At 35.0% G+C, this 25,351-nt stretch overlaps 3 protein-coding genes across 5 annotated transcripts in view; 1 reads left to right on the plus strand and 2 right to left on the minus strand.

Annotated features, from left to right (window-relative positions):
• LOC119836780 (esterase FE4-like) overlaps positions 1-2,769 on the minus strand; it is a 6,822-nt gene extending 4,053 nt beyond the window's left edge. The window contains exons 1-5 of the mRNA XM_038362244.1: positions 2,545-2,769; positions 1,886-2,016; positions 1,440-1,585; positions 932-1,068; positions 38-223 (exon numbers count right to left, since the gene is read on the minus strand). Coding sequence (XP_038218172.1) covers positions 38-223; positions 932-1,068; positions 1,440-1,585; positions 1,886-2,016; positions 2,545-2,605 — 661 coding nt within the window. The 5' untranslated portion in view covers positions 2,606-2,769. The remainder of the gene's footprint in view (positions 1-37; positions 224-931; positions 1,069-1,439; positions 1,586-1,885; positions 2,017-2,544) is intronic.
• A 1,783-nt stretch (positions 2,770-4,552) lies between these two features.
• LOC119836781 lies at positions 4,553-25,163 on the plus strand. 2 transcript variants are annotated; one of them, XM_038362246.1, is made up of 10 exons: positions 4,553-4,735; positions 12,895-13,031; positions 14,345-14,503; positions 15,732-15,929; positions 16,221-16,328; positions 21,770-21,875; positions 22,741-22,874; positions 23,263-23,365; positions 23,801-23,893; positions 24,118-25,163. In XM_038362246.1, exons 1-10 carry the CDS (start codon positions 4,712-4,714, stop codon positions 24,217-24,219), a joined length of 1,164 nt encoding a protein of 387 aa, XP_038218174.1. In that variant the 5' UTR covers positions 4,553-4,711; the 3' UTR covers positions 24,220-25,163. The 2 variants fall into 2 exon arrangements, with proteins under 2 accessions (XP_038218174.1, XP_038218173.1); XM_038362245.1 differs by having other exon boundaries at positions 4,554-4,735; positions 23,798-23,893.
• On the minus strand, positions 16,535-22,663 carry LOC119836782 (nicotinamide riboside kinase 2). Of its 2 annotated transcripts, XM_038362249.1 has the most exons (8): positions 22,645-22,663; positions 21,188-21,291; positions 21,055-21,108; positions 20,082-20,221; positions 19,224-19,586; positions 18,244-18,900; positions 17,616-17,742; positions 16,535-16,691 (listed from the first exon to the last, which is right to left on the minus strand). In XM_038362249.1, the coding sequence occupies exons 6-8, from the start codon at positions 18,747-18,749 to the stop codon at positions 16,584-16,586; spliced, it is 741 nt and encodes a 246-aa protein (XP_038218177.1). In that variant the 5' UTR covers positions 18,750-18,900; positions 19,224-19,586; positions 20,082-20,221; positions 21,055-21,108; positions 21,188-21,291; positions 22,645-22,663; the 3' UTR covers positions 16,535-16,583. The 2 variants fall into 2 exon arrangements, with proteins under 2 accessions (XP_038218177.1, XP_038218176.1); XM_038362248.1 differs by lacking the exon at positions 22,645-22,663 and having other exon boundaries at positions 21,188-21,354.
• Positions 25,164-25,351: the final 188 nt, after the last annotated feature.

Below are 25,351 nucleotides of genomic sequence, written 5' to 3' on the forward strand. Positions count from 1 at the left end.
GACATGGTCGTGGTCGTGGTGAAGGTCACAGACTCACCCCTCGACATAGGCGAGACAGTGTGCAAGGCGACGCTGATCGCGCCCGCGCTGTAGCCCGCCAGCGTGACACGGCCGGCGTCGCCGCCGAACGACGCTATATTGGCGCGCACCCACTGCAGCGCGACCACTTGGTCCTTGAACCCATTGTTGCCGGGGGCGTGCTCGTCGCCGGTGCTTAGGAAGCCTGGATGTTGTGGTGGTGTGTTAATGTGTATACTTACAGACATTGATATAAAAAAATACATAGTTAAAACACACACACACACACACACACACTTTTATGATAGAATTAATGAAATTGTCTCACTTGCTCGTATACAGACTATACGTGAAGCTAGTATAGTATTATGTCATCTATGGTAAATTACCTTCACCGAACGAAGGAAGTGTGTTAAATTCCCACTATACTTACGAAGTTACAGCTTGTCTTTAACCATTTGCTTATTAAATTCAACCTTACTCGAATTGCCTAAATTTATTTTTATACAGTATGCATCCTTGTGCGCCTCGACGCGAGTGACACGAGACTTTGAAATGAACGCAAAATTTAGAATATTGCTCTCATTTCGTACATGCGATTTTGAGGCGTTGATTGTGCATCTTGGGTTTTTTTTTTGTTTTAAGTTGTATAAGTTGTGTTTTGATAAATTAAAGTGTCCGCTTAGATTTCATTCGCTAGGTAGATTGATGAAAATTACTAATTTTCGTCAACCTACTGTCTTCGTTAAGAAGATGACTGTGTCTCTTGAGCTCGTGTGCTCCGAGTGTGCAATGTACACAATATCTAGAGTTGCCAAGCGTATTTTATAATATAGTATGTGAATTGTACTATATGTTATAGAAAAATAGCATAGTAAAAACTTTAACAATAGTAGTAGTAATAATACATTACCTAAAGAGCCCAGTCTATAGTTAATAGTGACTAGCACGAGGTCCTTATCGAGCAAGTGTTGTGGGCCGGCCACGTCCGACCGACCGGACACCGAGTAGAAGCCACCTGCGTGGATGTACACCAGTACGGGGAGAGACCTAGAGCAGGAGGAGCTTGAGGAGCTATGTTTCTAGTTTAGAATAATGTTGTTTTTAACAGTGAAACATTTCTAACGACGGGGAAGTACGACCCCCCTACAAAAGATCGTTGTGAAATAGTAGCTTCCTACAGTGTATCGTTCGGTGAGTGGGGGATACAGAGGCCTAATCATTCATTTTTGACTCTACATTTAAAACCGTAACCATTAACGAATCCTTAACACATCATCATCATCATCACATGACTGGTGTTACTTTGCATTGTGGTGTTACATTACTTAACTTGTTTTTTAAATTGTTACGAAAAATAAAATTTAGAGTTATAGAGCTTCCCTTCAGAGTAAAAATGAATATACTGCACTAATAATTACCATTTTCCAAGCACTCCAGGGGTATAAACATTAAGTCTCAAACAGTCTTCGTCAACAAAATAACCAGGGTCGGCGGGCTGCGGGCAGGCTGGGCCATCCAGAGTCGCGTTAACCTCGTGTGGGTAGAACGTTATGGGCACTGGGGGCTAGGACGCAAATACCAGTTAGAATAAATTTTCTTGTGCTTGATTTTACGCTAGTGATACACATTTAGAAATGAAATATTTTTTAACGAATTTTAAACGAGTTTTTAGCCGGTTTGCCTCAGTCTCATCCTTTTCCTTTCCTTTAAAGTCGCCAATTGTTTTGTAGAGACGACAATCGGCAATCGACCTTACGCCTCTCCAAATGTCCATAGGCGGTGGCAGCGCTAACCATCAGGTGACCCACCAGCTCCATTGCCAACAATGACACAAAAAATAACTCGCTGAAAGAAATAACTCCACCTGAAATCGCAATGCTCCTACAGGGGGCTGCGCGTACCGAATGCCACGGTACGCGTGTATGGGTCTCCCCCGCCGTGACGTCATCAATGATCCAACGAACCTTCCAGAAGCTGACTCTGTTATTATGTCATCTGGAAAAATGCTATTATTATCATTACCTTTTACGAGTGTGAAAGAAGCTAAAGGTGAATATAGTTATTTTAGACCATGGACAAAGGTTGCCTTTCAATAAGACTTCTTCCAGATGCACGATGCAATACTTTAAATATTTCCCGACAGTTCAGAAAGCAATCTTCGGAGAAGAGCCGGCAAGAAATGCTGTAGATAATGTAATGCTCATTCATAGAATTTGAGGCTAGTTTTATAACCACAGAAATAGCATATTGCGAATAATTTGTGAAAATAAACAGTAAACAATCTTAAAATTGTCAGTTCTAGACCAAATTTAAGTGGGATCACAAGGACCATCTTCGGTTCACCCATTAAAAACTTATGCGGTAACAAACACAAAAAGTAAAGTCGAATTGCGAACCTTCTCCTTTTTTGAAGTCGGTTAAATATAATAAAACATTTAATTGTGTTGGGTGGACACTTATTAAATAACATAAGAAATTGAAAAGAAAACGCTTAAATTAAAATATAAATTTAATGGATGTTACCTTGTTTATGCCCATACACACAAACGAACAAAGAAACACAAAGAAAGAATATCCTCGCCATGGCGGCTGACAGACGACTGAGAACTGAGAAGCCATAGCACTTTGCTTTATATTTACAGGAAAGTACAACAGTGCTATTACTTAGAGTTTTCCTTATTCATTAAATATGGCACTGTCTTTAAAACAAAGGCTGATATAGGTATGTCGCCTTAAAGTTGTAAACACTGGCAGACTATAATCTAATCGCGAGATTGCAGACTGTCAAAAAATTATTGTATTTTATTATGTGTGATAATGCTTCACTGGTAACCGACTTCATTAAAACGTGGAGATAATCAATTCGTCTGTATGTTTTGTGTTTGTTTCCTCATAACTTTTTACAAGGAGAAGTTATTTTTGTGATTCTTTTTTTAGTTGAAATCTAATTCCTGGGTTCCATTTCAAATTTGGTCTAGTTTGGTCTAAAACTTTTTGTTGAAAATATTTATTGTTAGTGGATTATAAACTATCGAAGGAAAACCGTTCTATCAAAACATCATTGACACTAATTCTCTAATTGAAATAATTATTATTGACTAGAAATAATTTTTCATAGACATTTCATACATAAATACAAAGTTAGACACTAAACTATGTATTTATAACAGGACTTATCAAGCATATCGATGTATATATAAGATTGTATGTGATAGTCGAGCACGCTTCGGCACGATTTGGGCCAGCTCGCACCGGGGAAGTACCACACCCCCACAGAAGACCGGCATGAATAGCATTCTTCTGTGTTTCGTTCGGTGAGTGGGGGAGCCGGAGGCCCATATCCTTTTCCTTACCCTTTCCAGTCCTTTCCTTTATTTCTCTCGCCAATCCTTTCTTAATCCCTTCCCAATTTAAAGTCGGCAATCCATTTGTAGAGGCGTAAGGTCTGCAATCGACCTTATGCCTCTCCAAATGTTCATGGGCGGTGGTAGCGCTTCCCATCAGGCGTCCATCCATCTCTATTGCCGACTGTGACATAAAAAATAGGTATATATATAATCGATATAGATATATGTAGACAATAGGCATCAATCCAAGAAGCACGTCGGTCACCACATGCGCCAAAAAAACCATTAATTTATCAGATCATCGCGCCTGTAGACAAAGAACCAAGTAAATACTCAGCTACGTGTAATTGCTCATACTTAATTGTATGTGACAACAGTTTTTGTTTACGAAAAACATTTCCATGTATTGAAGAATGTTACAGTAAAAAATTAAATAAATAAGGATTAATTCTATTCACATTTTAAAAATGAGGTAACAGATATTTTTCAAGTTAACCTAGATACATAGCGTAATGTTTATTTAAAATATTTTTGTACAATAAAAAAAAAACTGCTAGATAAATTATAAAAAATAACAATAAAAAAATGCAGGTACGGAGATACATATACTAAATTTTAAAACCATTTTTTTTATTTCTTAAATTACGACTTACATTAATTTTGTTTTGTTGAACTTTTTTTATATTAATCATATATTTATTAAATAAACAGATCGAGGAATTAATAATATGTTTAACTATATTGGTACGAAGTATACGTAGTATGATTTTTTTGTTTCTTAAACGCGTTGCTCGTGAAATTTTCTTGTGGTGTTTTTTAATGTATAATATGTGCATCTGTAAATAAATAATCTTCTATTATGCAAACGATTTTTCTTTATTCGCATGTTTCGTGCTTAAACATTTTTTTTTTAATTGATAGAGTGTTTTTGAGCATATTCTGTTTATTCTAAAATTCGAATAATTACTGTGAGTCCACATAAGTTAAAAAATGTGTAAATTAAAATTAAGAATGTTTATAAATAACATAACAATGAAATAAAGAACATCCTAAAATCGTTTGTCTTGTTAGAACTTTCCATGAAAGTAATTATTAACAATTAAGTTGACTAAATAGTTTTTGACCAGAAAATAATGCAGTCCTTTCACCGAATGCGTACTCTCTCTCACAGTCCCTCTATATTTTGTATCTGTGATTCAGTCGACTCCAATCGGCCGGCTGTATAGAACGCAGCTATCGCCATTAAAAAAATATGCGGTGACCGCGCCAAAATAGAAAGTTGCATTTTTTTATTTTTATTTATTGTGCATTGTGCAGTGTGCGTATTTAGGACAAAATCGAAAATGTTACCATTTTTTGTTTTTCTGGTAAGTACTTAATTATTATACAAAAATATTACAGAATTTTATACTGAAAGGAAACTTAGTACGGATACTGAAAAATAATAAATAAAAAATACTTGCAAAATACAATGGTTAAATATTTTCTATATTTTAACAGCGATAGATAAAATGGAAGACTGTTATTTCTTCTTTTTTTTTAATCTATTTCAAATTGTTGAAATTATGAGATAGTTTGCTATTTAATTATTGCTTACACTCGTTAGACGGATATATGATCTTGGCGCCATTACTACGCATAACTGTAAATTAAAAATGTATGGAAAACAGTAATGTTATGGTCTAGTTAGAAAGCAGGGGACTAAATAAGGTAACAAGTACACAGTTATGTGGCTGCTTTGCTCTGTCTGCGATCAACCGGGATCAAGTATATCTTATTTGTTACTGGCTTTTGCCCGCGGCTCCTCACGTGTTAAATTCGGTGTAGTTAATAGATGTTATTGTATTCGTACATATAAACCTTCCTCTTGAATTAAACATATATAGAGATATAGGGACATACAAGAGCGACATTATTTTATACTATGTAGTGATTATTTCCCAAAAGTTATGCTTTCGAGTTCGATTATTTCAAGAAAAGATTTCCACAATTATTTTGGCAACACATTTAAAATTGGGTACCTGCATTACTATTTTCTAGATATTAAATTACATTTAAGGTAATTATAATTTATCGGATATTTTCCTTTATGGAATTAATGATATAATTTTTTTGTGGTTAACTGAACTGTACGTACATCAACTGTAATTTGCCAAACTTATGCTTAATAACCTTTCATTAACTATTTTTTAACGCAATAAATGTGACAAAAATACAAAGGAAGGACAGACATTTTTATGATAAAATAAAATGTCAAACTTAGCTACAATAGAAAATCTTTGTCTTCGTTAAACCTTCGTAAATTACGTCAAAAGTTTGTCCAATCATTAGTAATCATTACACAAACTTTTAACATTATCTGTTTGTTATTAGCTGTTCGCTCGTGGTACATAAGCTGAAGCATTTTTCCGGGGTAAAAAGTATCCTATAGCTCTCGGGAATAACGTTTTTCTTTTGGTGTAAGAAATTTCAAAATCGGACCAGTAATTTTAACGCCTTTAGAGTACAAACAAACAATAAAACTTTTCCTCTTTATTACATTAGTAAAGATTAGCTGCAGAAACAAAATTAAGATTCTCTGCTTGCTCTTAGAAGGACAATCGGATCGACAATATAACTAGGTAACACAAAATAGTGTTGCCTTAAGTGAGAGACACGCAGGCCTCCATTATACGTTACAATGGTTATACCACTGACAAGTCGTTCAGTGGGTCGGTTTCACTGCTTTTGTAGACCTTAGTTCAATGGATAACTGACAGAGTATACGTTTGCTAACTTTGTTTTGTAGTGACAACTGGCAGGGTATTCGACATCTATTTTTTAAATGTCTTTGAGTAATATTCTGAGTCTGGTTGTTTTGTTGTATGATCTATGTTATATTATGTATTGATTATAGTTTTTTATACGTTTTTATAAGCTACATCTGTATGTTTATATGTAATAATTTAACGGACAAATTTTATTCAAATTTTGTACACATAATCGGTGACTGAACTGACAATACAATATTTTTTTAAACAAACTTCGGAGTAACTAGTGGATGTAATAAAAATAATTGAATAATGTATACACAGTATCTACTATTTAAATACATTCAGGAAATTCATTATAAGCAAATAATGAATGAGTATTCATGAAATAACTAATTGAATATTTCACTTATTATTTACTTTTTTTTAGAAAGATACATACTTTTTTTAGTTATATTATCAATAAGTCCAATAAATAATGTTTTTATTGCAATAATATAATAGCTAAGTTATCTTTAGCCATTCTAACCATTTACGAATTTCTTATAGAGCAATATAAAATGTGTATACAAACACGCAATCATTATCTATCTAAAATTGAAATCATTTTAAGAGAGCAAGCAATACAAGTGAGAATTGTTATAGCTAGTTTTATACACCTATCAAACATTTTTCTACGGAAATCGTCTAGCTGAACAGCGAGGAATGCGCCTCGCTTCGCGGTGCCGCTACGCATGATTCTCGTTTTTACATAGAGACCGCTTTTTACGAATTCAAATACCCATATACGAGTCGTTCCTACATAACAAAAGTGACATAGAAAATTATTACATTGTTTATTGGTTTTTAATCATACAATATCCATAGATGAAATTATTGCGAGTATAACATGGACACAATGATTTGATATTTAGTTTTGGAGAAATGTTTAGAATCAGCTTGGAGACTCTATAAAGTATTCCCTGACATTGAATGTTATTCATTATTATTTATTACTCATGACAATATTTACATTGACCTGTAATTTTTTCTCATATAAAAGTGTCTGCAAAGTTTCTTTTAATTTCTCCTTACCTATAAATAGAACTTAAAAAGCCCGTTTTAGATCTATTTAAATATATTATTATTCATTTATTGATTCTTATATAATATAAAATAAAACAATTTTTATATTTGCATGTATAATGAAATTTCACATAATTCTAAGAATCTGGTAAAACAAGAAATCCAGCACGTTATGTTCGACCTAAAACAGTAAAATAAATTGTTAGAAATTCGGTAGTCGTTAAAAGAGAGGCTTATTAAACTTGTAAATGAACCGAAGATAAATGGCCTGCGAGTATTATAATCTCTAAATGTAGCTAAGATGTTGCCACTGTGAAATTTAATCGAAATAATAAATTTAACAAATTAACAGTGCATGACATATAGTTGAGTATAGTTTTACTATTAGTTACGGATATTGTAAGCGATAAAAGTAGTTGTATCAGCACAGAAAATCTAGCTATTAGTAAAAAATCGTGATATCCTGCCAAAGTTTATAGTGGGCTCTTTTCAATAGTTCATTGAAAGCCTTCAATAGATTTCGAGAACATACCTAATTTAAAAAGCCTCAAACGTTCAAGTACCTAAATATATGCATCGTTATCGATTTTTAGCTGATTACACCGATAGATTTTCTCAATTTTACTTTATTACTATTTTATAATATAGCTTTAAGAGCTCGTAGCAAACACTCAGTAGTTTGAAGTTTCGGTCAGTGAAGTCATTAAGTATCAGGAGTGTGACGAATTAAAGAAGTACTAAATCCAGTGCGAGACAATGATATATAGCCCTGTCTATTTATTCAGTCAATCCTTTATTATTCCCACAATGGAATTATTATTGCTTTATGGCATCACGGTAGCCCTCCCAGTATTCTTAATTTAAGGTGATAGACGATTACACATCTATAAGAGTACTTATATTAAAAATCCGTCTCCAACGATATTAGAATAGATTAGTTGAGTATTCACGCTCACAGGTATATCAGGTGAGCGACCTGCCCACTGGGTGAAGGTCAAATGTATAACGGTGTGTTGTGACGTCACACTCGCTATACCGTTTGCGTTTTGTACTGGACCAGTTCTCTGTTGTTTTTGCTGGAATATGGGTCAAACGTAACCGGATGTGATGCTCCGAAGATGTGTGCAGTGAGATTTCGTTAAAACCAGAATGAATTATTACTTCGTATGGAAATCTCAGCAGAGCAAACCATTGCTTGATACTTTGTCGTGTTCTATAGGTACCTGTAGATACTTATTTTAGAATCGGCATTTACACCGTGATGTATGTTTGTTTCAGCTTTTGACCATAAAAGTTCATTTAAAAGCTAAAATTTTAAAATTAATGTTAGACTAGACTTATCTCAAGTCTACAACAATCTCAAAGCGTAAGAGTGGGTATATTAAAAATAACATAAAATCTACCGAGAATTTACCTACTTTAGAGATTTGTTCACTCTCCCACAGCTAATATAATAACACACATAATATAAGAGCAACGGCTGTGGAAATCGGTGCCTTGTTGCATTTATATACATGTACGAGTATTATTATTTCGTTTAGGAGCAACGTAACGTAGGAAAGTCAAAAAGAGTCTTATATTAAATTAAATCCAAATAATGTGATCTAATCTACAATATATAATAGTATATAGTTTCTGTCAAGTTCACTACTGCCTAAGGCAATGATAGAACTATCAAACTAGTTAATATCAAGATAGCCTCATTTGACAGGTATATACATATAGGGTTCCCAACTTTACCTTTGCTATGACACATTCTTTCATTACTGTTCAACCGATAAAAATTACAAATTATTAATTTGAAATTATTAATTTTTAATTGCCATAAATATGTCTAACTCCAATGACACACTAAACAAATACATCCAGCTATCACAACTTCAGGAAATATTCTGTTTCGCGTATCCAATAATCTACTAATAAAAAAACTCGGTCCTTCTCTGACCTTCGTTTTTAGGAACCTTGGTTGATAATGAAAAATAATAAGTGTTAATTAGGTTATGCGGGTCAATATCAGAAAGTGATAAAATATAAATAATTTCATTTTCTGTAATAAGAACTATATACACTTAATATACCACTCGTTAAATATTAATTATTAAGAAATTAATATTAAACGAATGGGCAACCCTACTCACACATGGCTAACTGCACCGCGCTGGTTGTCACGCGTCACGCACTTAACGGTGCACTGTGACGTGACAGAATCTGATGTAGATTGGAGAGATGACATGATACCGACGTGGATTGTGATGCATTGCGGTAACCTATTGTAAGCTTTACCTATATTTGACTTTTATATCGGTATAGCAATATGAAATACACTTGATACCTTTTGTAAGTTTCGTTTTCGTTTTTTGTTCAGTAAGTGGGGAAGCCGGAGGCTCATATCTTTTTCCTTACCCTTTCCAGTCCTTTCCTTTATTCTTCTCGTCAATCCCTTCTTAATCCCTTTCCAATTTGAAGTCGGCAATCTATTAGTAGACAATCTATTAGTAGAAGGTCTGCAATCGACCTAATGACGCTCCAAAAATTCATGGGCGGTGGTAGCGCTTACCATCAGGTGACTCTGTGAGTTTCATTACCGACGATTACATATAAAAAGCCTGCAAAATTCAGTTATAACGACAAGAAAAGGTTTAATAAGCTTATATTTCTCATGGCAATAACATGAGAGGTAATATTAGAAAATTGCATACATATTTAATTAATTTATTTAATTTTCACTAGTATATAAAAATAACAATTAATGTAGTGCAAAATTCTATTTTTACTGCATAGATTGATAAAATAGAGATTACCTTATATATAAAATTCCAGAATCGGCCAACATCTATTTTCCATACCCATAAATGATAAGAGTAAGGCAGAACAACGTTTGCCGGGTCAGCTAGTATTAACATATACAGCAAAATGTCTATTTATAAGCAATTGTCATAAAGTTTACTCATATACATATTTCAAAATAATGAAATGTCTAATGTTAGCATAATGACACATTAAGTTATACTTCACAATAAGAGTACACACGTATCTTGGCGAAAATAATGACTGTTGTCTAAAAATTGCAAGCATTTCCAAACAATAGCTTTATGAGACTTATCTCATAGTTTTAGAGAGTCAAAATAGTAACTGTTAAGTAGAGTATTCTTTATTTCGTATTCTCATTCTACGGTAAGCATTGGATCAACTTTTTTCACATAAATTGGTGAATGGTTCAATCTATTGTGCGCTAGTGCGTATTTGAGCTTATCTTTAAAGTTCCTGGATTGTCTAGATCTTCTTATAGTATGCGGTTCCATATAAAATAGCAATCAAGGCCAATTTTTAAAACTTTCACCTTAATGCAATAAATAAATGACTTTAAACATACGTAACAAGTGTACTGACGCATGAGGCAGACATTTATCTCTAGCGCTATAGCTTTTATAAATATGACTTTTTAAAGCAGGAACTTCTATAAAAATGACTGATAACACTGTGTGGTATAATAATGCATCTTAACTAATACCACAGATAACATAATGTTAATACTATATTTTATTGTATTGCGTATTCATATATTATAACTACGCGTTTATATATCCTCAAATTGATAAACAATAAAGCCATGTCCATTTAACGAACGACGTACATAATTTACATAGTTAAAAATTACAAATGTAGATTTTCGCATGCTTCTATTTCTGCAATTCTTGTTCTCTTGTATTTTCTGTGAAAGCAAATTTGTTGGGTCTAGCAATGTATATCACAAAACACCTTCCCATTTGGTTACTAACTCCCACGAATGACCGACATTCCCAAATTGTTTGGGAAAGCGAAATGAGCAGCGATTTGAGAACACGCAACAGTCGCTGTCATTATTTTGAATTGGGTTTACTTTGATTTCATTGACCGAGTATTTTTGGAGTTCATAAATAAACTTAAATAGATAAATAGATAACAAGACCACGGCCATGTTTGCGAGGTTTAATCATACATATAAAAGTATTCTGCGGGTCTAATACTTGAACATCTAATCTAGTATAATGACTTCGGTATCTTTACAGCAGTCGTGGAATAACACGTACTCTGAGAGCTCTAGCTTAGCGTTTACTGGAAGCCTTTTTTGTCTGACTGTCCTGACTGGACTTGACTTGACTGAACAGTCAGTATCGTCTTTTGATAATTGTGCTTCAATAAATCCATTTATTAAATTTACGGACCAATCCGAGATTTTTTTAAGTTATAAACGTTTCATACTTTATCAAAATAAACAGTTTTGTTAATATGAAGTTAATTTAGTGAAGCGATCAGTTATAAATCGGCGCAATGAGCTGAGTATCGAGTCCTGAATATTTTGGGAACGTCTGTTAAAATCTGATTCCATTGAATCGATTTCTAAATAAAAACTATAATTTGTCGACGTACAATAGCGGTGTAGTGTATCTAATGACGGTAATAATAACAACTGGTTGGAAGGTACAATGATGCTATAATTCAGCAATTCTTTTGATAGAATTCCGAATGAATGGCATACATTTCACTTTTATTGACACGACAATTTTGATACTCCTGTAATTCAGACAGAAATCTATCTCTACGTTAGATCATATATTTAATATCTAGATCAATATTTATTATGATTTACGGTTTCAGCTTTAGTTGTTTGTCTTATGGAAGTCATTTATATCTAATATATATACCTACATAAATATATAAAATTTCCGAGACGAATAAACTATTCTGTTTTTGTAATATCCTATTGCTACGGTAAAATTAGCTTTGTCGGGTCAGTGAGAGCTATTTGATTATATGTAGCTATATACTAATCTAACTAAATAATTAATTGGCAATTGGCAAGTGATGTAAACAAATAATTCACCTAATTGCATTAGAAATGAACTATTCGTATTGTTGTGCCTGTTTCATTGACACTCACGGAATGCGGGTCAGTCGTGGCCTAACGGCGTCACCGCATCCATTGGGTAGAGGGAGACGATGCGAGTTAACAGTTTTACACGGTTATTGAGGCGCGTTGATTCTATATTAGTTAAATGGTTAGCGCGAGATACTCGTATTTGTAGATACAGGGTCTCGAGATTAGCCAATGTATTAGATACATCTATTCTAATAAAGTAGTTTAATTGAACACGCGAATCGAAAATCGGTTTAATAGTGAGGTACCTGATGGATCGTTGTTTCACCGTTGTATTCACCGTAGTATTCTATTATATTATACACTATCCTTTAACGGTCTCAGGCATCACATATAGATCCTTAAATAATAAATTGGAAAACAAACATTCGTTTCACTAGTACCACTTGATCTTCATTGATTTAAAAGAAACACCACATTTGCGATCGGTTTAGAAACATAATCATCCGGTATATACTTCATCCATTACCCGTGTAGGGTAGGTTACATTATTTCATATTGGTCTATGATTAATGTTTGTGTGTGACTGCCTTATTATTTAGAAATCTAAAGTACGAAATGCAGTCTCATCTTAAATGCGAAATTATCAGGATAAAAGTCATCTATTGCTATACGACACAAAAAATACCAAACTGAAGCGAAAGGAGACTCACGATCTGTGGGCTGACTTAATTTTCAATACACACTAGACAACAAAGCTCAAAGTGCCTCTCCCCTTCTTCTGTGAATAGTACTTCAATACTACTTCATTACTTATAACAGCGACACTAACCATGGTATCACAACATTTCAGACGTTATCAGCGGTGCTGTGCGCGAGCGAACCCACGGCGGAGCCCAAAGCTCTACCGACAGACACACAAACAGATCCGGAGGAGCCTCCTGAGGGGTACTATGCCTTCGTCGAGTCTCCTAATGCTACCCCGCCGAGGTATTTCGCAAGTGCATGATAAAAATTAAACAAAATTAGAAAAACCTGATACTTAAACCTAAGCTGATCACACTCAAAGGAGAATATACAGCTGTTTGATAGTATTATGTTATCTGTGATTACACGGATTGTGTCTTTTCAGTAAATGTTTAACTCGTGCTATATTAGTAATAAGTAAATATATAATATCAATGCCCATCTAATATCATCACTACAAATCATATTCAAATTTATTTAAACCCTCGTATGAGGAAAAACTATTTTAGATTTAAAAAGTCGTTTAGTAGGCAACAATATTTTTTATGATTGATGCGTAATTAATTATTTCTAGCATTCACAATAAGAAAGCAATGCGGAAAGAAATTTATTGTGAGACAACATGGCTTCCCTAAGGGGATTGGCACACTCATAATCTTTATACAAAAAGCACAATGGATTTAATAATTAGTAGCATTTTTAGCAGACGATTCTGGTAGCACCAAATTTTTAAAACGCTTTTATTAGCTTTATTCAGCATACATTTATCACCCTTTGTTTATATATAGCCACAGTATGAAATAAAAATATCTGCTTGATTAATAACAATGAAGATAGCCGTGAACTAGAGTCCTATTGGCATTCATCATTTTTCCGTCTAATAGAATTTAATTTAATTCCGTCTATTATAATATAAACTGAAGTGCTGCGTCAATGAATCGCAATCAAAGCCATGGTCTCTAGCTATCAACCTTTGAAACTTTAAATCTGGGTGTATTTATTGAATGGTGTCAGACAAACAGAGAAAGTATCCCGGCGCCGGCCGCTTTACGTTCTCATATAACATTAATTATTTGGTTTACGGCGTGATTAACCGAGATAACGCGTGCACTCCGATTTTACTACCAACTATTAAATTCTTTCGCTTCTGGTCAGTAAATGACATTGTTATTACTCATTGCTCTTACTTTGTTATACGTATGCTGCGTTGTTTTGGGAAGAAATGTTGTAAAAAAGACGCACCATTGTTCATACTTTGAAAGCGTTTGAGACTAATTTTTAAACTTTATTTCTATACTAGATTAAAAACAAAATAAAGCGAATGAGTGAAGCGTGCTCGACTCCTACAGACCCACGGTCGTAAAATACCACTTTTTTTACAACTATTAGATGCCAACAAAATTTTAAAAGATCGATAAACATATGCACCTTGATTAATCTTATAGTCATTTTGTTAACAGTCTTTCCCTATAACATCCTTTTTCAGATATTATTTTTTGCTTTTAGTCAAAGAATAAAGCCTCGACATACTAATATTATAAATATTCACTTCGCAGAGTTCGACCGCCGCCGTACAGGCAGGTGGCTAGCGAATGTGCCGAAGCCACGGAGTCCCGGGCGCACGTGAGCGCAAACAACCTGTGCGGGGACCTCAACAGAGGTCTGATACCTAGGAACCCTATGGGCCAAAACCCTAACGGAGAACCTTATCCTTTGTAAGTTAATCACTATTGTCATCATCGGACTTTCTTTAAGTGCAGACCTGCAGCCCAGATTTCTATAATTCTAGATGTTGGCCACAGCTTAGCCCGCGTGGTTTTTATAAATTATCATGGTACAAACTTTCATCTCCTATTTTACCCTGTTGGCGATAGAATTTATAAAAATCCTTTCTTAGCGGATGCGTACGTCATAACATCTATATGCCAAATTTCAGCCCGATCCGTCCAGTGGTTTAGGCTGTGTGTTGATAGATCACTGTCAGTCAGTCAGTCACGAGTTATATAGACGGTATGTGTGTAGGCTATACAATGTATCATGCTGTGTGTGGAAAGTGTATATAATGTTCAGATAAATGGACTATATACTGTACGTTGGTCAAGTCTTAATTTCCAAGGAAACCACTGAGATAAAGCTGTTCTAAGTAGTGCATTAAGTAGGTAGAGGCCATACCTTCACGTGTGTGGTACAGTACCACACGACACCATTTTAACTTTAAACATTCTTGTTTTATTACAAAGGTATGTATATACATAACACATTCAGAACGCGTGCGAGCTAAAAATTACCGTAACGAGACACAGTTTTATCATTATTGATGTTTAGAATAAAAGCACTTATAAAATGGTTAGCCGAAAGAAGTTTTAACTGTTTTATATGCAGATATACGTGTAGTTTCGCATATAAGCTCAGCTAAATGAAAGGTTACCTCGAGTTTGTTTTTCCAGCTTTTCTCTCTCATCCACATAGCCATAATGTAGCTCACATCAAAGGGTATATATAACTAGTTTGAAAATTGTATTATTAGTATGCACTAATATGAGTATTAGATAAATGTTTACAATGAAGTAATCCCCAAAAATACCACAGTATAATAAGTACAAGACCATATGGTCAGCTAACAACAGCACACACTGCCAGTGGTAATAATAGTATTGACGTGTTACACAATACAAACCATGGGTGTTAGCCATGGGGGGGGGTTTTAGGGGTTCATCCCCAATTCCGAATTTTTAAGATATTATAATTTTGTGTGTGCGGCCATCCTAATTACCATTTATTTCTATTGTATAATACTATAGTGGTTATTAATTTTTGCACATTTAGTCATTTCACTTAATTGAACATTTTGGAAAATTATTTGAATACTACAGACGCTTGTCTATCGCATAGACATTTTTTAAGAAATCAATGATCTATTATTTAAAACCAATAACCCCGTAGCGAACTAATCCGCAATCACACGCTGCGCTACCTGTCGCGCACGCTGCCCGTGCTACGCGCGGACGACGCGCTGCCGCGCGTAGCGCATGTGGCGAGCGCTACGAGTGCTACGGGCGCGGCGGCTACGAGCGCTACGCCGCCCAGCGCCACGTACGGCGCGCCGCTGCCGCACGCTGTGCCCGATATGCATCATAACAGGTAAGGATCGCCCATAGATAATAGTATATTCTTACTTAATTTCAAAATTTGTCTTTTCCACCTACCAATTGTTTCAACAAACACTTATGTAAAATATCGATTATGATTTTCAATAATAAAAATTAATCAAGGTAAAAAAGTATATCTAATTCATATAAATGTGCCTTTCGAAATACTTTTTCACGATTCGGTATGTTTATCTATGAACTTCTTAGTTGTCCTTTTCTTCTTTCTATTACAGTTTTATGGGTAAAGTCATTCATGTGTGATAGATCAATTTTTTTTAAACAGGTTAGAAGAGCGTAATAAGCGCGCCGCGAGCGAAGTGGACGCGAGCGAAACGGGAGCGAAGCGTGCGGTTGCTAGAGAGAGCAGAAAGTTCTGCGACGGGGGCGGAGTGTGAGTTTTTACTATTTATTGATTATTTTTAGAGTACCATTCGATATTATAAGAAGTAAAGCAGAACAAACATTGAAAATTTCAGCCACATCATAATACTTTCCCTCAATATATTATTATTTCAAATCAAGGTCAGAAAATCATATCACACAGCAAGTAGCTTTTACCACGGTTAAAATCGAGGCTTTTAAATTAAAACAAAAAACATACTTAAGTAGTAAAACATATATTCTTAAATATAAATAACAGTATAATTTATCCCAGTAGTTCAGTGGCGCCGAGTTCTTTTAAATCTGACACCACAACCTCGAGGGCGTCCGGTTTGGTCGCATCCAATAACTTCACTCGGCCATCTTTTTCAATCTATAAAAAAAAAAAAAATACAAATAAAAATCCCCCCTAGTCTTTATATAGTTATAGTTTCAAATACAATGTTAAAAAAAAACGTGCATACAAATGGAGCAAATTTTTAAACTAAACTAAAGCAACTATATTTTTAAAGTCAATTTACAAAGGATGTGTCTCTATGAAGGACTGCTATGTCACAAAATGCTTAAACTATGAGAGATGTAATCGCGCGTCTCAGTGACGCGACGTGTCACAGTATCATCATGTGTCGCAGTCTCGCGACATCGCACAGTGTCATGAGGTGTCTCAATGGCGTGACGTCTTGCAGTGGCATGAGTGGTATCGTAGCGTCATTATTTGTCGCAGTGTCATGACCTGTCGTATAGTCAAAATGTATCACAGCATTATGATTTGTCGCAGTGTCGTGTCGTGTCGCATTATCTAGAGTAGTCACAGTGCCATGGCGTGTTTCAATGTCATGACGTGTGCAGTGTCATGACGAGTTACAGTGAAGTGTCCTGACGTGATGCACAGTCATAATGTATCGCAATCTCATGATTTGTCATTTTCATGACGTGTTGTCGTATCTTTAGTTATTGCAGTGTCATGATGAGTCTTATTTACGTGACGTGTCAGTGTCATGAAGTGTCGCAGTCACGTGACTTGTCGCAGTCGCTTGACTTGTCGCAGTCGCATGACGTGTCGCAGCGTCATGAAGTGTCGCAGTCACGTGACGTGTTGCAGTATCATGACGTGTCACAGTCACGTGACGTGTCGCAGTGTCATGACGTGTCACAGTCACGTGACGTGTCGCAGTGTCATGACGTGTCACAGTCACGTGACGTGTCGCAGTATCATGACGTGTCACAGTCACGTGACGTGTCGCAGTGTCATGACGTGTCGCAGCGCCATGACGTGTCGTAGTTCCAAGCGTCGCACCTCGGCGCGGTACCGCAGGTGCGCGGGCCACACGCACTCGTCGAAGTAGCCGGGCACGTCGGGCGGCTCGTACAGGCGCAGCACGCGCCGCGCGAAGCACTCGCCGTACTCCAGCACGAAGTAGTATCTGTTCGCGTGTACGTTATCGTGTTCGCATCAGTTGCTACATTTCTATGTATTGTGACGCATGCCAGGTCACATGGCGAATAGTGTTACGTAATATTTATAAGACATGTAATGTACTTGTTCAAGCAACAAATAAATAAATTTTGAAGAATAGTAATAAATTCCAACTAACACTTGGCCAGCATGGTGGATTATGGCCTGAACCCCCGTAGATGTCCCAGCAATGAGAACATGTATGGGCTGATGATAGTAATAAATGGGAAGAAAACAAACAGCCTGATAGAATTATGTTGATGAGTTTATCTGTTTGTCACCAAACTATTAATTCGAATTCAATTTCGATAGAACATATAAAAACACAGAAGATTGTGAATATTAAAACATTTCGAATAAATGCCATAAGCTAAATTTGCATGTAATTTAAACATTTTAGGTAACTATATTAATGTTGTGAATCTTTAATTATCAGAATATTACAAAGTTTATTTCATCGTTAACTCACCTTAAATTACACAATTCCATAATAGGCTTATAATTCAACACAGTGAACCCCTCGATAACTAAAAACTTTTTCCCGTGCACTTGTAACTTGCCCCTATCTGCCTCAATACTACACCCGTGTGCCTTCACTTCACCGTTCATGGTTTTAACAATATCATCATACATCTGCCCCATGTCCAACGAAGACAGTATATCGTAGTTGTTATGATCTAAATTTTCGCATTTTACGTGTTTTGGACTGTCATCAGGATAGAAATATTTATCTTGATGAAATGTATACACTGGTACTAATTTCTCTTGCAACTTATTAGCTAATGTTGTCTTGCCGCCACATGTCACACCCGATACACCAATTACAATCCAATCTCTTGTCATTTTCCCTTCAGTTTCTAATATTGTCCTTCTTGAAACTAAATGCTCTGTAACTTTTGATGTTTTTGATTTGTTATTAATGTTCGATTCTTCTTGAAGGTTAAGTTTTTTTGTTTGCGACTTTGATTCAAACATAAATTGTATATTTACTTGATAATTCCTTATAAATAGGGGTACAAGTGGTATAGAGTGAAGGACATCAGCCCTCCGATAAAGAACAGGCCCCAGACTGCGCAAAATAGTAATGCCCACTGTGGATTTGGTATATATTTGTAGATTGTTAGTTCTGAAACATAAAGCAAATTAGTTAATATAGAACAATGTATATCTTAGTGTTACACTATTAAGCAAATTCTTATGAATAGATGTGGTTGAAAATAGCTTGAAACCTTAATTTTCTATCGAATAAACTGTATACTTTATTACTATAAACTTATTACTTTTTTTGGAACATGTCACAAATACAATTTTTTTTTTTACTATTCAATGGTAAATAAAGTGGTGGATTTTATACCACCCTATTTTCTTACTTTTGAAAAAACTATTAACAAAAATAATATCAATTTGATAAGAAAATAATAATATAATTCACACTTACAACACACTTACCTTCGTCAATAAAAGGGTAGGAGTTGACCCAAAAGACAAATATTGTAAAGACAATAAAAGTCAATATCAAACACACTTTCCCCAACAAAGCATCTGGCAAGTCCATAAATGCATAATTTGTTCTTTTATAACCCTCAAAAATATATCAATTGTTATTAACTCTTGAAGTTGTGACTTTTCTATATCCTCCAGATAAACTTATTGCTTCTCAAATAATTAAAATTAGAAAGTGCATTAACTACAGAAGTAGGTTTTCTCAAAGTTTTTGAAGCTCTCTTCGGGGAATAAAATAGACTTCTCTTCCTCTACTTTCTTCTCAATTTTCTCAAGCAATGGTTTTCCTTTTACAGCTCTTTCTACAATCTATAACAAAATTGCAAATCCATTAAAATATTCTATTACATCAAGCTTAGCAAATCATTGTTAAAATTAAGTACCAATGTTGACCTTCTATAAACCTATTAAAAATTAGAATTTCAAAGCATGAACATCTTTTTCATGCGAAAAATCATACAGAAATAATCAATGATATAGATGTGATGTTTATTGAATCTAAATTGCATGGTACTTATATAAATTATCATATGCTTTTAAAGTTCAATCTATTCAAACGAAATTTTTAATATGTAAATGTTACTAAGCTGTTGTGCTCAAAAATAAAAATAGATAACTCTCTATTTGACTTATTCATGGTAACATGAATCTATTAAACATATGCATATATGAAAAAAAAAAAATTAGTTAATCAATTAAGACTCAGGATTCAAATCTGTATTTCTGCCTTATTGGGATGACTGCATGATAATCAGGTTAAGGATAGTAAAACTGCCTCATGATAGATTTTTTTCTATTACTCACTTTACTAGCTATTTCCGTATTAGCCACTGGAGCAGATAGAGCAAGTAGCTTCTGGATATTACTCTCTACTATCTCTTCCTGTGATTTCTTCTCTTTGCCCTTCTTATTCTTGTTTTTGTTATTATATGGATGGACTTTACCTGAAAATAGCAAACATCTCTAAATATCTGAGCAATTATCATACAAATTATGTTTCTGAAGTTTGAGGATAAAATAGTTTTGTTGCTAAATAAAACTATGTGGGTTTTCAACCAATTGATATAATTATTTAATTGTGTTTAAAAGGAAACTGTTATAATTTGGTCCCATTTCAAAATTTGAAGTGCTACTTTCCCTGCATGCAAACATTAGTGACACTTTTGTGAAAAATAATTATTTTATTATTTAAGTGCTGCGTTTTCTCCTGATTCAATTTAGGAATATTTATTAAAAAAATTGTGCTGTTGTTACATCAATCTAAAAATATGTTTCTTGGCACTTTAAGAAGTTAGGCTTCAGACTTAAAGAAATGTGTAAGACTACTTTTTTAACTATTTTTACTGTGTTACATGCAAGTTATTTTATCAAAGCTATTAAGATTGCTAAAACAGGTCTAGACTTGAAAAATAAAATAGAATTTGTACAAAAATTATATTTTAATGGTTTCAGTATGAACTGAAAACTGATAACATACAAAAACATGTAATTTATCTAGATTACAGGAGGAAAACTAAATTATCAATAAACAAACAGTGATGCAAAATAACAGTACACAAAAGAAGACATAAAATCCTTAATTATGTAACTTACCAACCTAGTTCAAATAGCATGCATGAGCACACAATACGAATGAATTTTAAATGACTTAACAATCACTTATCATGTTGTAAATTGGCAATACGATAGCGGCCATAAACTGCGGGCGACGTTCGCCGTCGAATACCGTGACTACAATCACAATATGACGTAACTAGTGTGATCTAGGGTGACGTACCTTGACCTGGACTGGAGCGCTTCCGCGAGCGTTTGTTTTTATTCTTTTCGTTCTCTGTAACCAAATAACCAAAATATGAATAGGACACTGTAAAACGGCTCATACAAAAGACGAGCATAGAGAACGCAGTTACCTTCTGGATCAACAAATGCTAAAGCTTCTCTTACTAATGCTGAGGACATTTTCATAAAACAAACCAATGAAGAACATTTACAATAATTTTTCAATACTCATAACCTATAAAACACAGCAGCGAATTGAAATGACAAGTGTCAAACATTAACAAAATAACACGTTTGACAATTGAGTTTTGACATATGTGTGACGCATCGTGACTGGGTATGTGAGTTGCGTTCCGTTCTAGTGGATTGAAGCTATGTAGGTCTGTTTTGTTAAATTTGTTGGTTTCTTAACTGGGTTGCAGTAGAAATCTGATACTTGAAATGTGTTTAAAATGTTGTACATCAATTTTTATAATTCCAATATAAATGATAATTAGGCTCATTAAAAAAATTTAAGGCGGCTCGAAATTAGCGGTTACCTTTAGTAAAAATTTTAATAATTAATTATTATAAGTCTATCTATCAATCTAACTCCCTCAAACAATAAAAACATTACATAATTATTATTTTTTAGGTTATAAAGCATAAATATGCATTTAACGTTATAATGTTTTTTGTACCTTAATAAAGACTAAAGCACATCACCCTTTCAGTTTCTGCATGTTATATCGTGCGATAAATGGAGACAGTGCTGGACCCGAACGGCGAGAGGACCCCGGAGTCGTTCCTCATACACCTCATGCACCACACAGATATGAGGTACTTAATTATATTTTGTAGTAGTAGTGAACTTTTTTGATAAAAATATCGTTTTTAATTGCTTCTGATGGTGCATTCTTTTTAGTTTTGTAATTAAGAATATCATATCTTAATATCATTGATATTTAAATATACATCCAATCATATAGTTCTGTATTTGTTTTTCTGTGTATCTTAACAAACGAAAAGACTAATCAAAATTTTCATTTTAGAAAAAAGCGTAAAATTAGCATTTACAATTAAAATTTATTCTAAGCTATTTCATTATCGTCACTATAATATCACATGCATTATCATTCTACTCTCATATTGCATCCTTAATAATTTATAACATATTTTATGGGCTGAAATCCAAACAAGGTCTAGAACATGTTATCCTTCTAGTTGGAATTCGTCGCCTCCCAGATTGTCTTCTGTCTCCTGTCATCTTCTATGATAATCATATTAGAACAATCTGACACATTATATACATACTAGGTGTGCTCCGCGGTTTTACCCGCGATGTTACCTCGTATATAGCTCAAAGCCTTCCTCAATAAATGGTCTATGTAACATGATAGAAGTTTTCAAATCGGACCAGTAGTTGCTGATATGAGCGCGTTCAAACTAAACTCTTCAGCTTATTTATTACTATTTATTCCCGCGGCTTCGCATGCGTTATATTCGGAGTGGCTTAACAGTATTATCATACATATAAACCTTCCTCTTGAATCGCTCTATCTATTAAAAAAACTCCACAAATCCGTTGTGCAGTTTTAATGATACATACATACAGACGCGGGAAGCGACTTTGCTTCATACAGTGATACATATAGTGATAGAGATAGATTTCTAAAGAAGAATTAATGGTCGCCGGTCCGCCTAGGGCCCGCCGACGCCGTGCCCCGCGCGCGTGGAGTACGCGACGCCGGTGTTCGCGCGCAACTACCAGGGCGTGTGGCGCTACGTCGTGCAGATCCCCTACGAGGGGTACTTCACGCAGACCGTCGAGGTCACGCGGTACGTCGCAGCTAATTCATTGGGACTTGAAAATATAACACGATTAAGTCGTTATTGTTTTTTTTTATGTCATAGCGGGCAATTGGGCTGGTGGTCCTCCTTATGGTAAGCGATCGCCAGCATCCATGAACATTGGAGAAGGTAGTGCTTCTGCGAATGCGTTGTCCGCTTTTAATGTGTAATTAAGGGATAAAATGAAAGGTTTGATCACTAGAAATAAGGAATGGACTGGAAAGACAACGAAAAAGATATGGGCCTCCAGCTCCCCCAGTCATCGAACGAAACACAGTAGTATGCAACTACTTCAAGTTTTCTGTCTGGCCCAATTCGTACCGAAGTGTGCTCGACTCGCACATGTTGTTTGTTTATGTTGAATGACTTCTCGCAGATGCATGCAGTCCCGCTGCCACTACCTGGAGGGCGGCTGCCTGAGCTCGCCGCGCTGGGTGTCGCTGCTCGTGGCCGAGCTGCACTACCCGCCCGACGCGCAAGTGAGTATATGTGCACACACACACACACACACACATACATTACGCATATACAGTAGTAGCCAACTTTATGACCGCTCCGAAGCTAGCTGAATTGCGCTGCGCAGAGCCCACAATCATCCCACAGTATCAGCGGGACGTGGAGGCGACTGTACCATGCGCAGATTCGTACCAACGACTACATTCAGAGCGGCCAATGAGTCTGGCGAGTAGGTACTGTATATATGCGAATTGAGTGTGAAAATTGCCGCCATAAAGTATGAAATAAGTTACCGGAGACGTTATCAGCGTCCGGGACTGTGACTGTGTGATATAACGATTCTTATTCTTTCACCTGTTTATTACCGTTTATAAACGATACTACGAGTGTCTGATCCGTCGAAGCGAACAAATAAAAAAAGCAAAACAATAATGAATGAAATGAAATCTTCTCAGCAGGAACAATACCAGCAGTTCGCAAATCAAAAGGGTGATGTGACGACCGAAAAGCCGCTGCATTGTGATGGACACGACGAGCTCGGTTGCTATCAGGTACTTGCTTATTTATATCACTGTTTATCAAGCTACACTTACAGCTTTTTATTATATTACACATGTGATTGTGTATTAGTACATATGAGTGTTTAAAACATTCCTCACCAAGTAAATAAAGGTCTATTCCCCGTTTTTTTTATTCCAAAAATATAAACATCACGCTAAAAAATAGAAGCAGGAATAGCAAAAAAAAATAGTTAATATATACAATATATCGCTAGGTCCGTCTGTACTACGACTGGTTCCTGGTGCCCGGCTCGTGCAAGTGCTGGCGCCCGGACTACTTCGCGCGCTACGTGCGCCGCAAGCACAACGAGCTCTAAGTCTCTCTATGCCTTGCCATCTTGTGCAATCTCTGAATATAATTATCATACGGCTATTTCATATCATCTGGTGCGAGTTCTAAATGTTACTATTATACGGCTTATATTGCCAGTTAGACGAATTATTCAAATGAATCAATAGCTATTAATGTTGACGCTAACAAAGTATAAGCGACATGGTCAGTTTTATTAAATTCACCTAATAAAAAAGACAGTAAAATTATTAAAACTAAAGTGACATTTTATTGACGTGTTGCTAGTTATGAAAATAAGTTAACATTTCACAATGTTGTCAATTGCGATGCGTTCGACGCAGAACTGATAACCACTAATGTTTGATGTCTCTAATGTTGCTAGCTGTGAAATGGTTCAAAAAAAAAAATGACGTATATCGACTCGGCGCTACAAACAATGTTAAAATTTAAATAACAATAATATATAACCGGTAATAAATTACTAACGCTTGAATGTGTAAATGTACATACAAAAAATAGGTATGTAATGTAGGTATTTATTTAGTTAATTGTCTTTTAATAATGTTGGGTGCTAGTAATATGCTAAGACTGTCTTAAATAATGTTTATATAATGTTATATAATTTATGTACCCTTAAAGTGCTTTGTCGTTTAGTTTTTAATTATCACATACTTTTATAATGTAATCTAAATATTTTATTTAAGGTGCATTTAGATCTCTCTTAGATACAGTAGTCGCCATTTTTGAAGTTGGCAGCACTTTAACAGTATGAAGTTTATAATCTATAACTTTAGCTTTCAAAACTGAAATTTTGGCGCTTACTGTATCAGTATGTCACAAAATACCTAGGTGGTTTTATTAATTAGTAAAAATATTTAGCTCAATGTGCATTTATTAATCTAATAGTTCTTAATTAAGTTTTTCGCATTACGGTTATACAATGACGTTTAATAAAGTGTTATAAGCAAATTATTTGTTTCTTTTTAATTGTACTCTATATAATTGCATTGAAAAACTATTGGAGATTAATTATTTAAAAAAATGTGGGTCCAGTGTTCAGAAAAGACTAGCGTCGTGAATTTCCAATAAAAATACCACTCGTATTTCCCTGTTTATAATTCTGCAAATAAATTGCCTTCTTTCGTCCTAAAAGTCGT

The sequence above is a fragment of the Zerene cesonia genome, chromosome 25 (assembly GCF_012273895.1).
Source record: "Zerene cesonia ecotype Mississippi chromosome 25, Zerene_cesonia_1.1, whole genome shotgun sequence".
NCBI classification, from domain to species: Eukaryota; Metazoa; Arthropoda; class Insecta; order Lepidoptera; family Pieridae; genus Zerene; species Zerene cesonia.

Bases quoted from the DNA above. Each gene is read 5' to 3' on its own strand.
- LOC119836781 (XM_038362245.1), top strand. From the start codon at position 4,712: ATGTTACCATTTTTTGTTTTTCTG. The intron at 4,736-12,894 runs GTAAGTACTTAA...ACAACATTTCAG, and splicing joins TACCATTTTTTGTTTTTCTG to ACGTTATCAGCGGTGCTGTG. The intron at 22,875-23,262 runs GTACGTCGCAGC...GACTTCTCGCAG, and splicing joins CAGACCGTCGAGGTCACGCG to ATGCATGCAGTCCCGCTGCC.
- LOC119836782 (XM_038362249.1), bottom strand. From the start codon at position 18,749: ATGTTTGAATCAAAGTCGCAAACAAAAAAACTTAACCTTCAAGAAGAA. The intron at 17,743-18,243 runs GTGAGTTAACGA...ACACGCGAACAG, and splicing joins ATGGAATTGTGTAATTTAAG to ATACTACTTCGTGCTGGAGT. The intron at 16,692-17,615 runs GTGCGACGCTTG...TTTTTTTTATAG, and splicing joins ACCTGCGGTACCGCGCCGAG to ATTGAAAAAGATGGCCGAGT.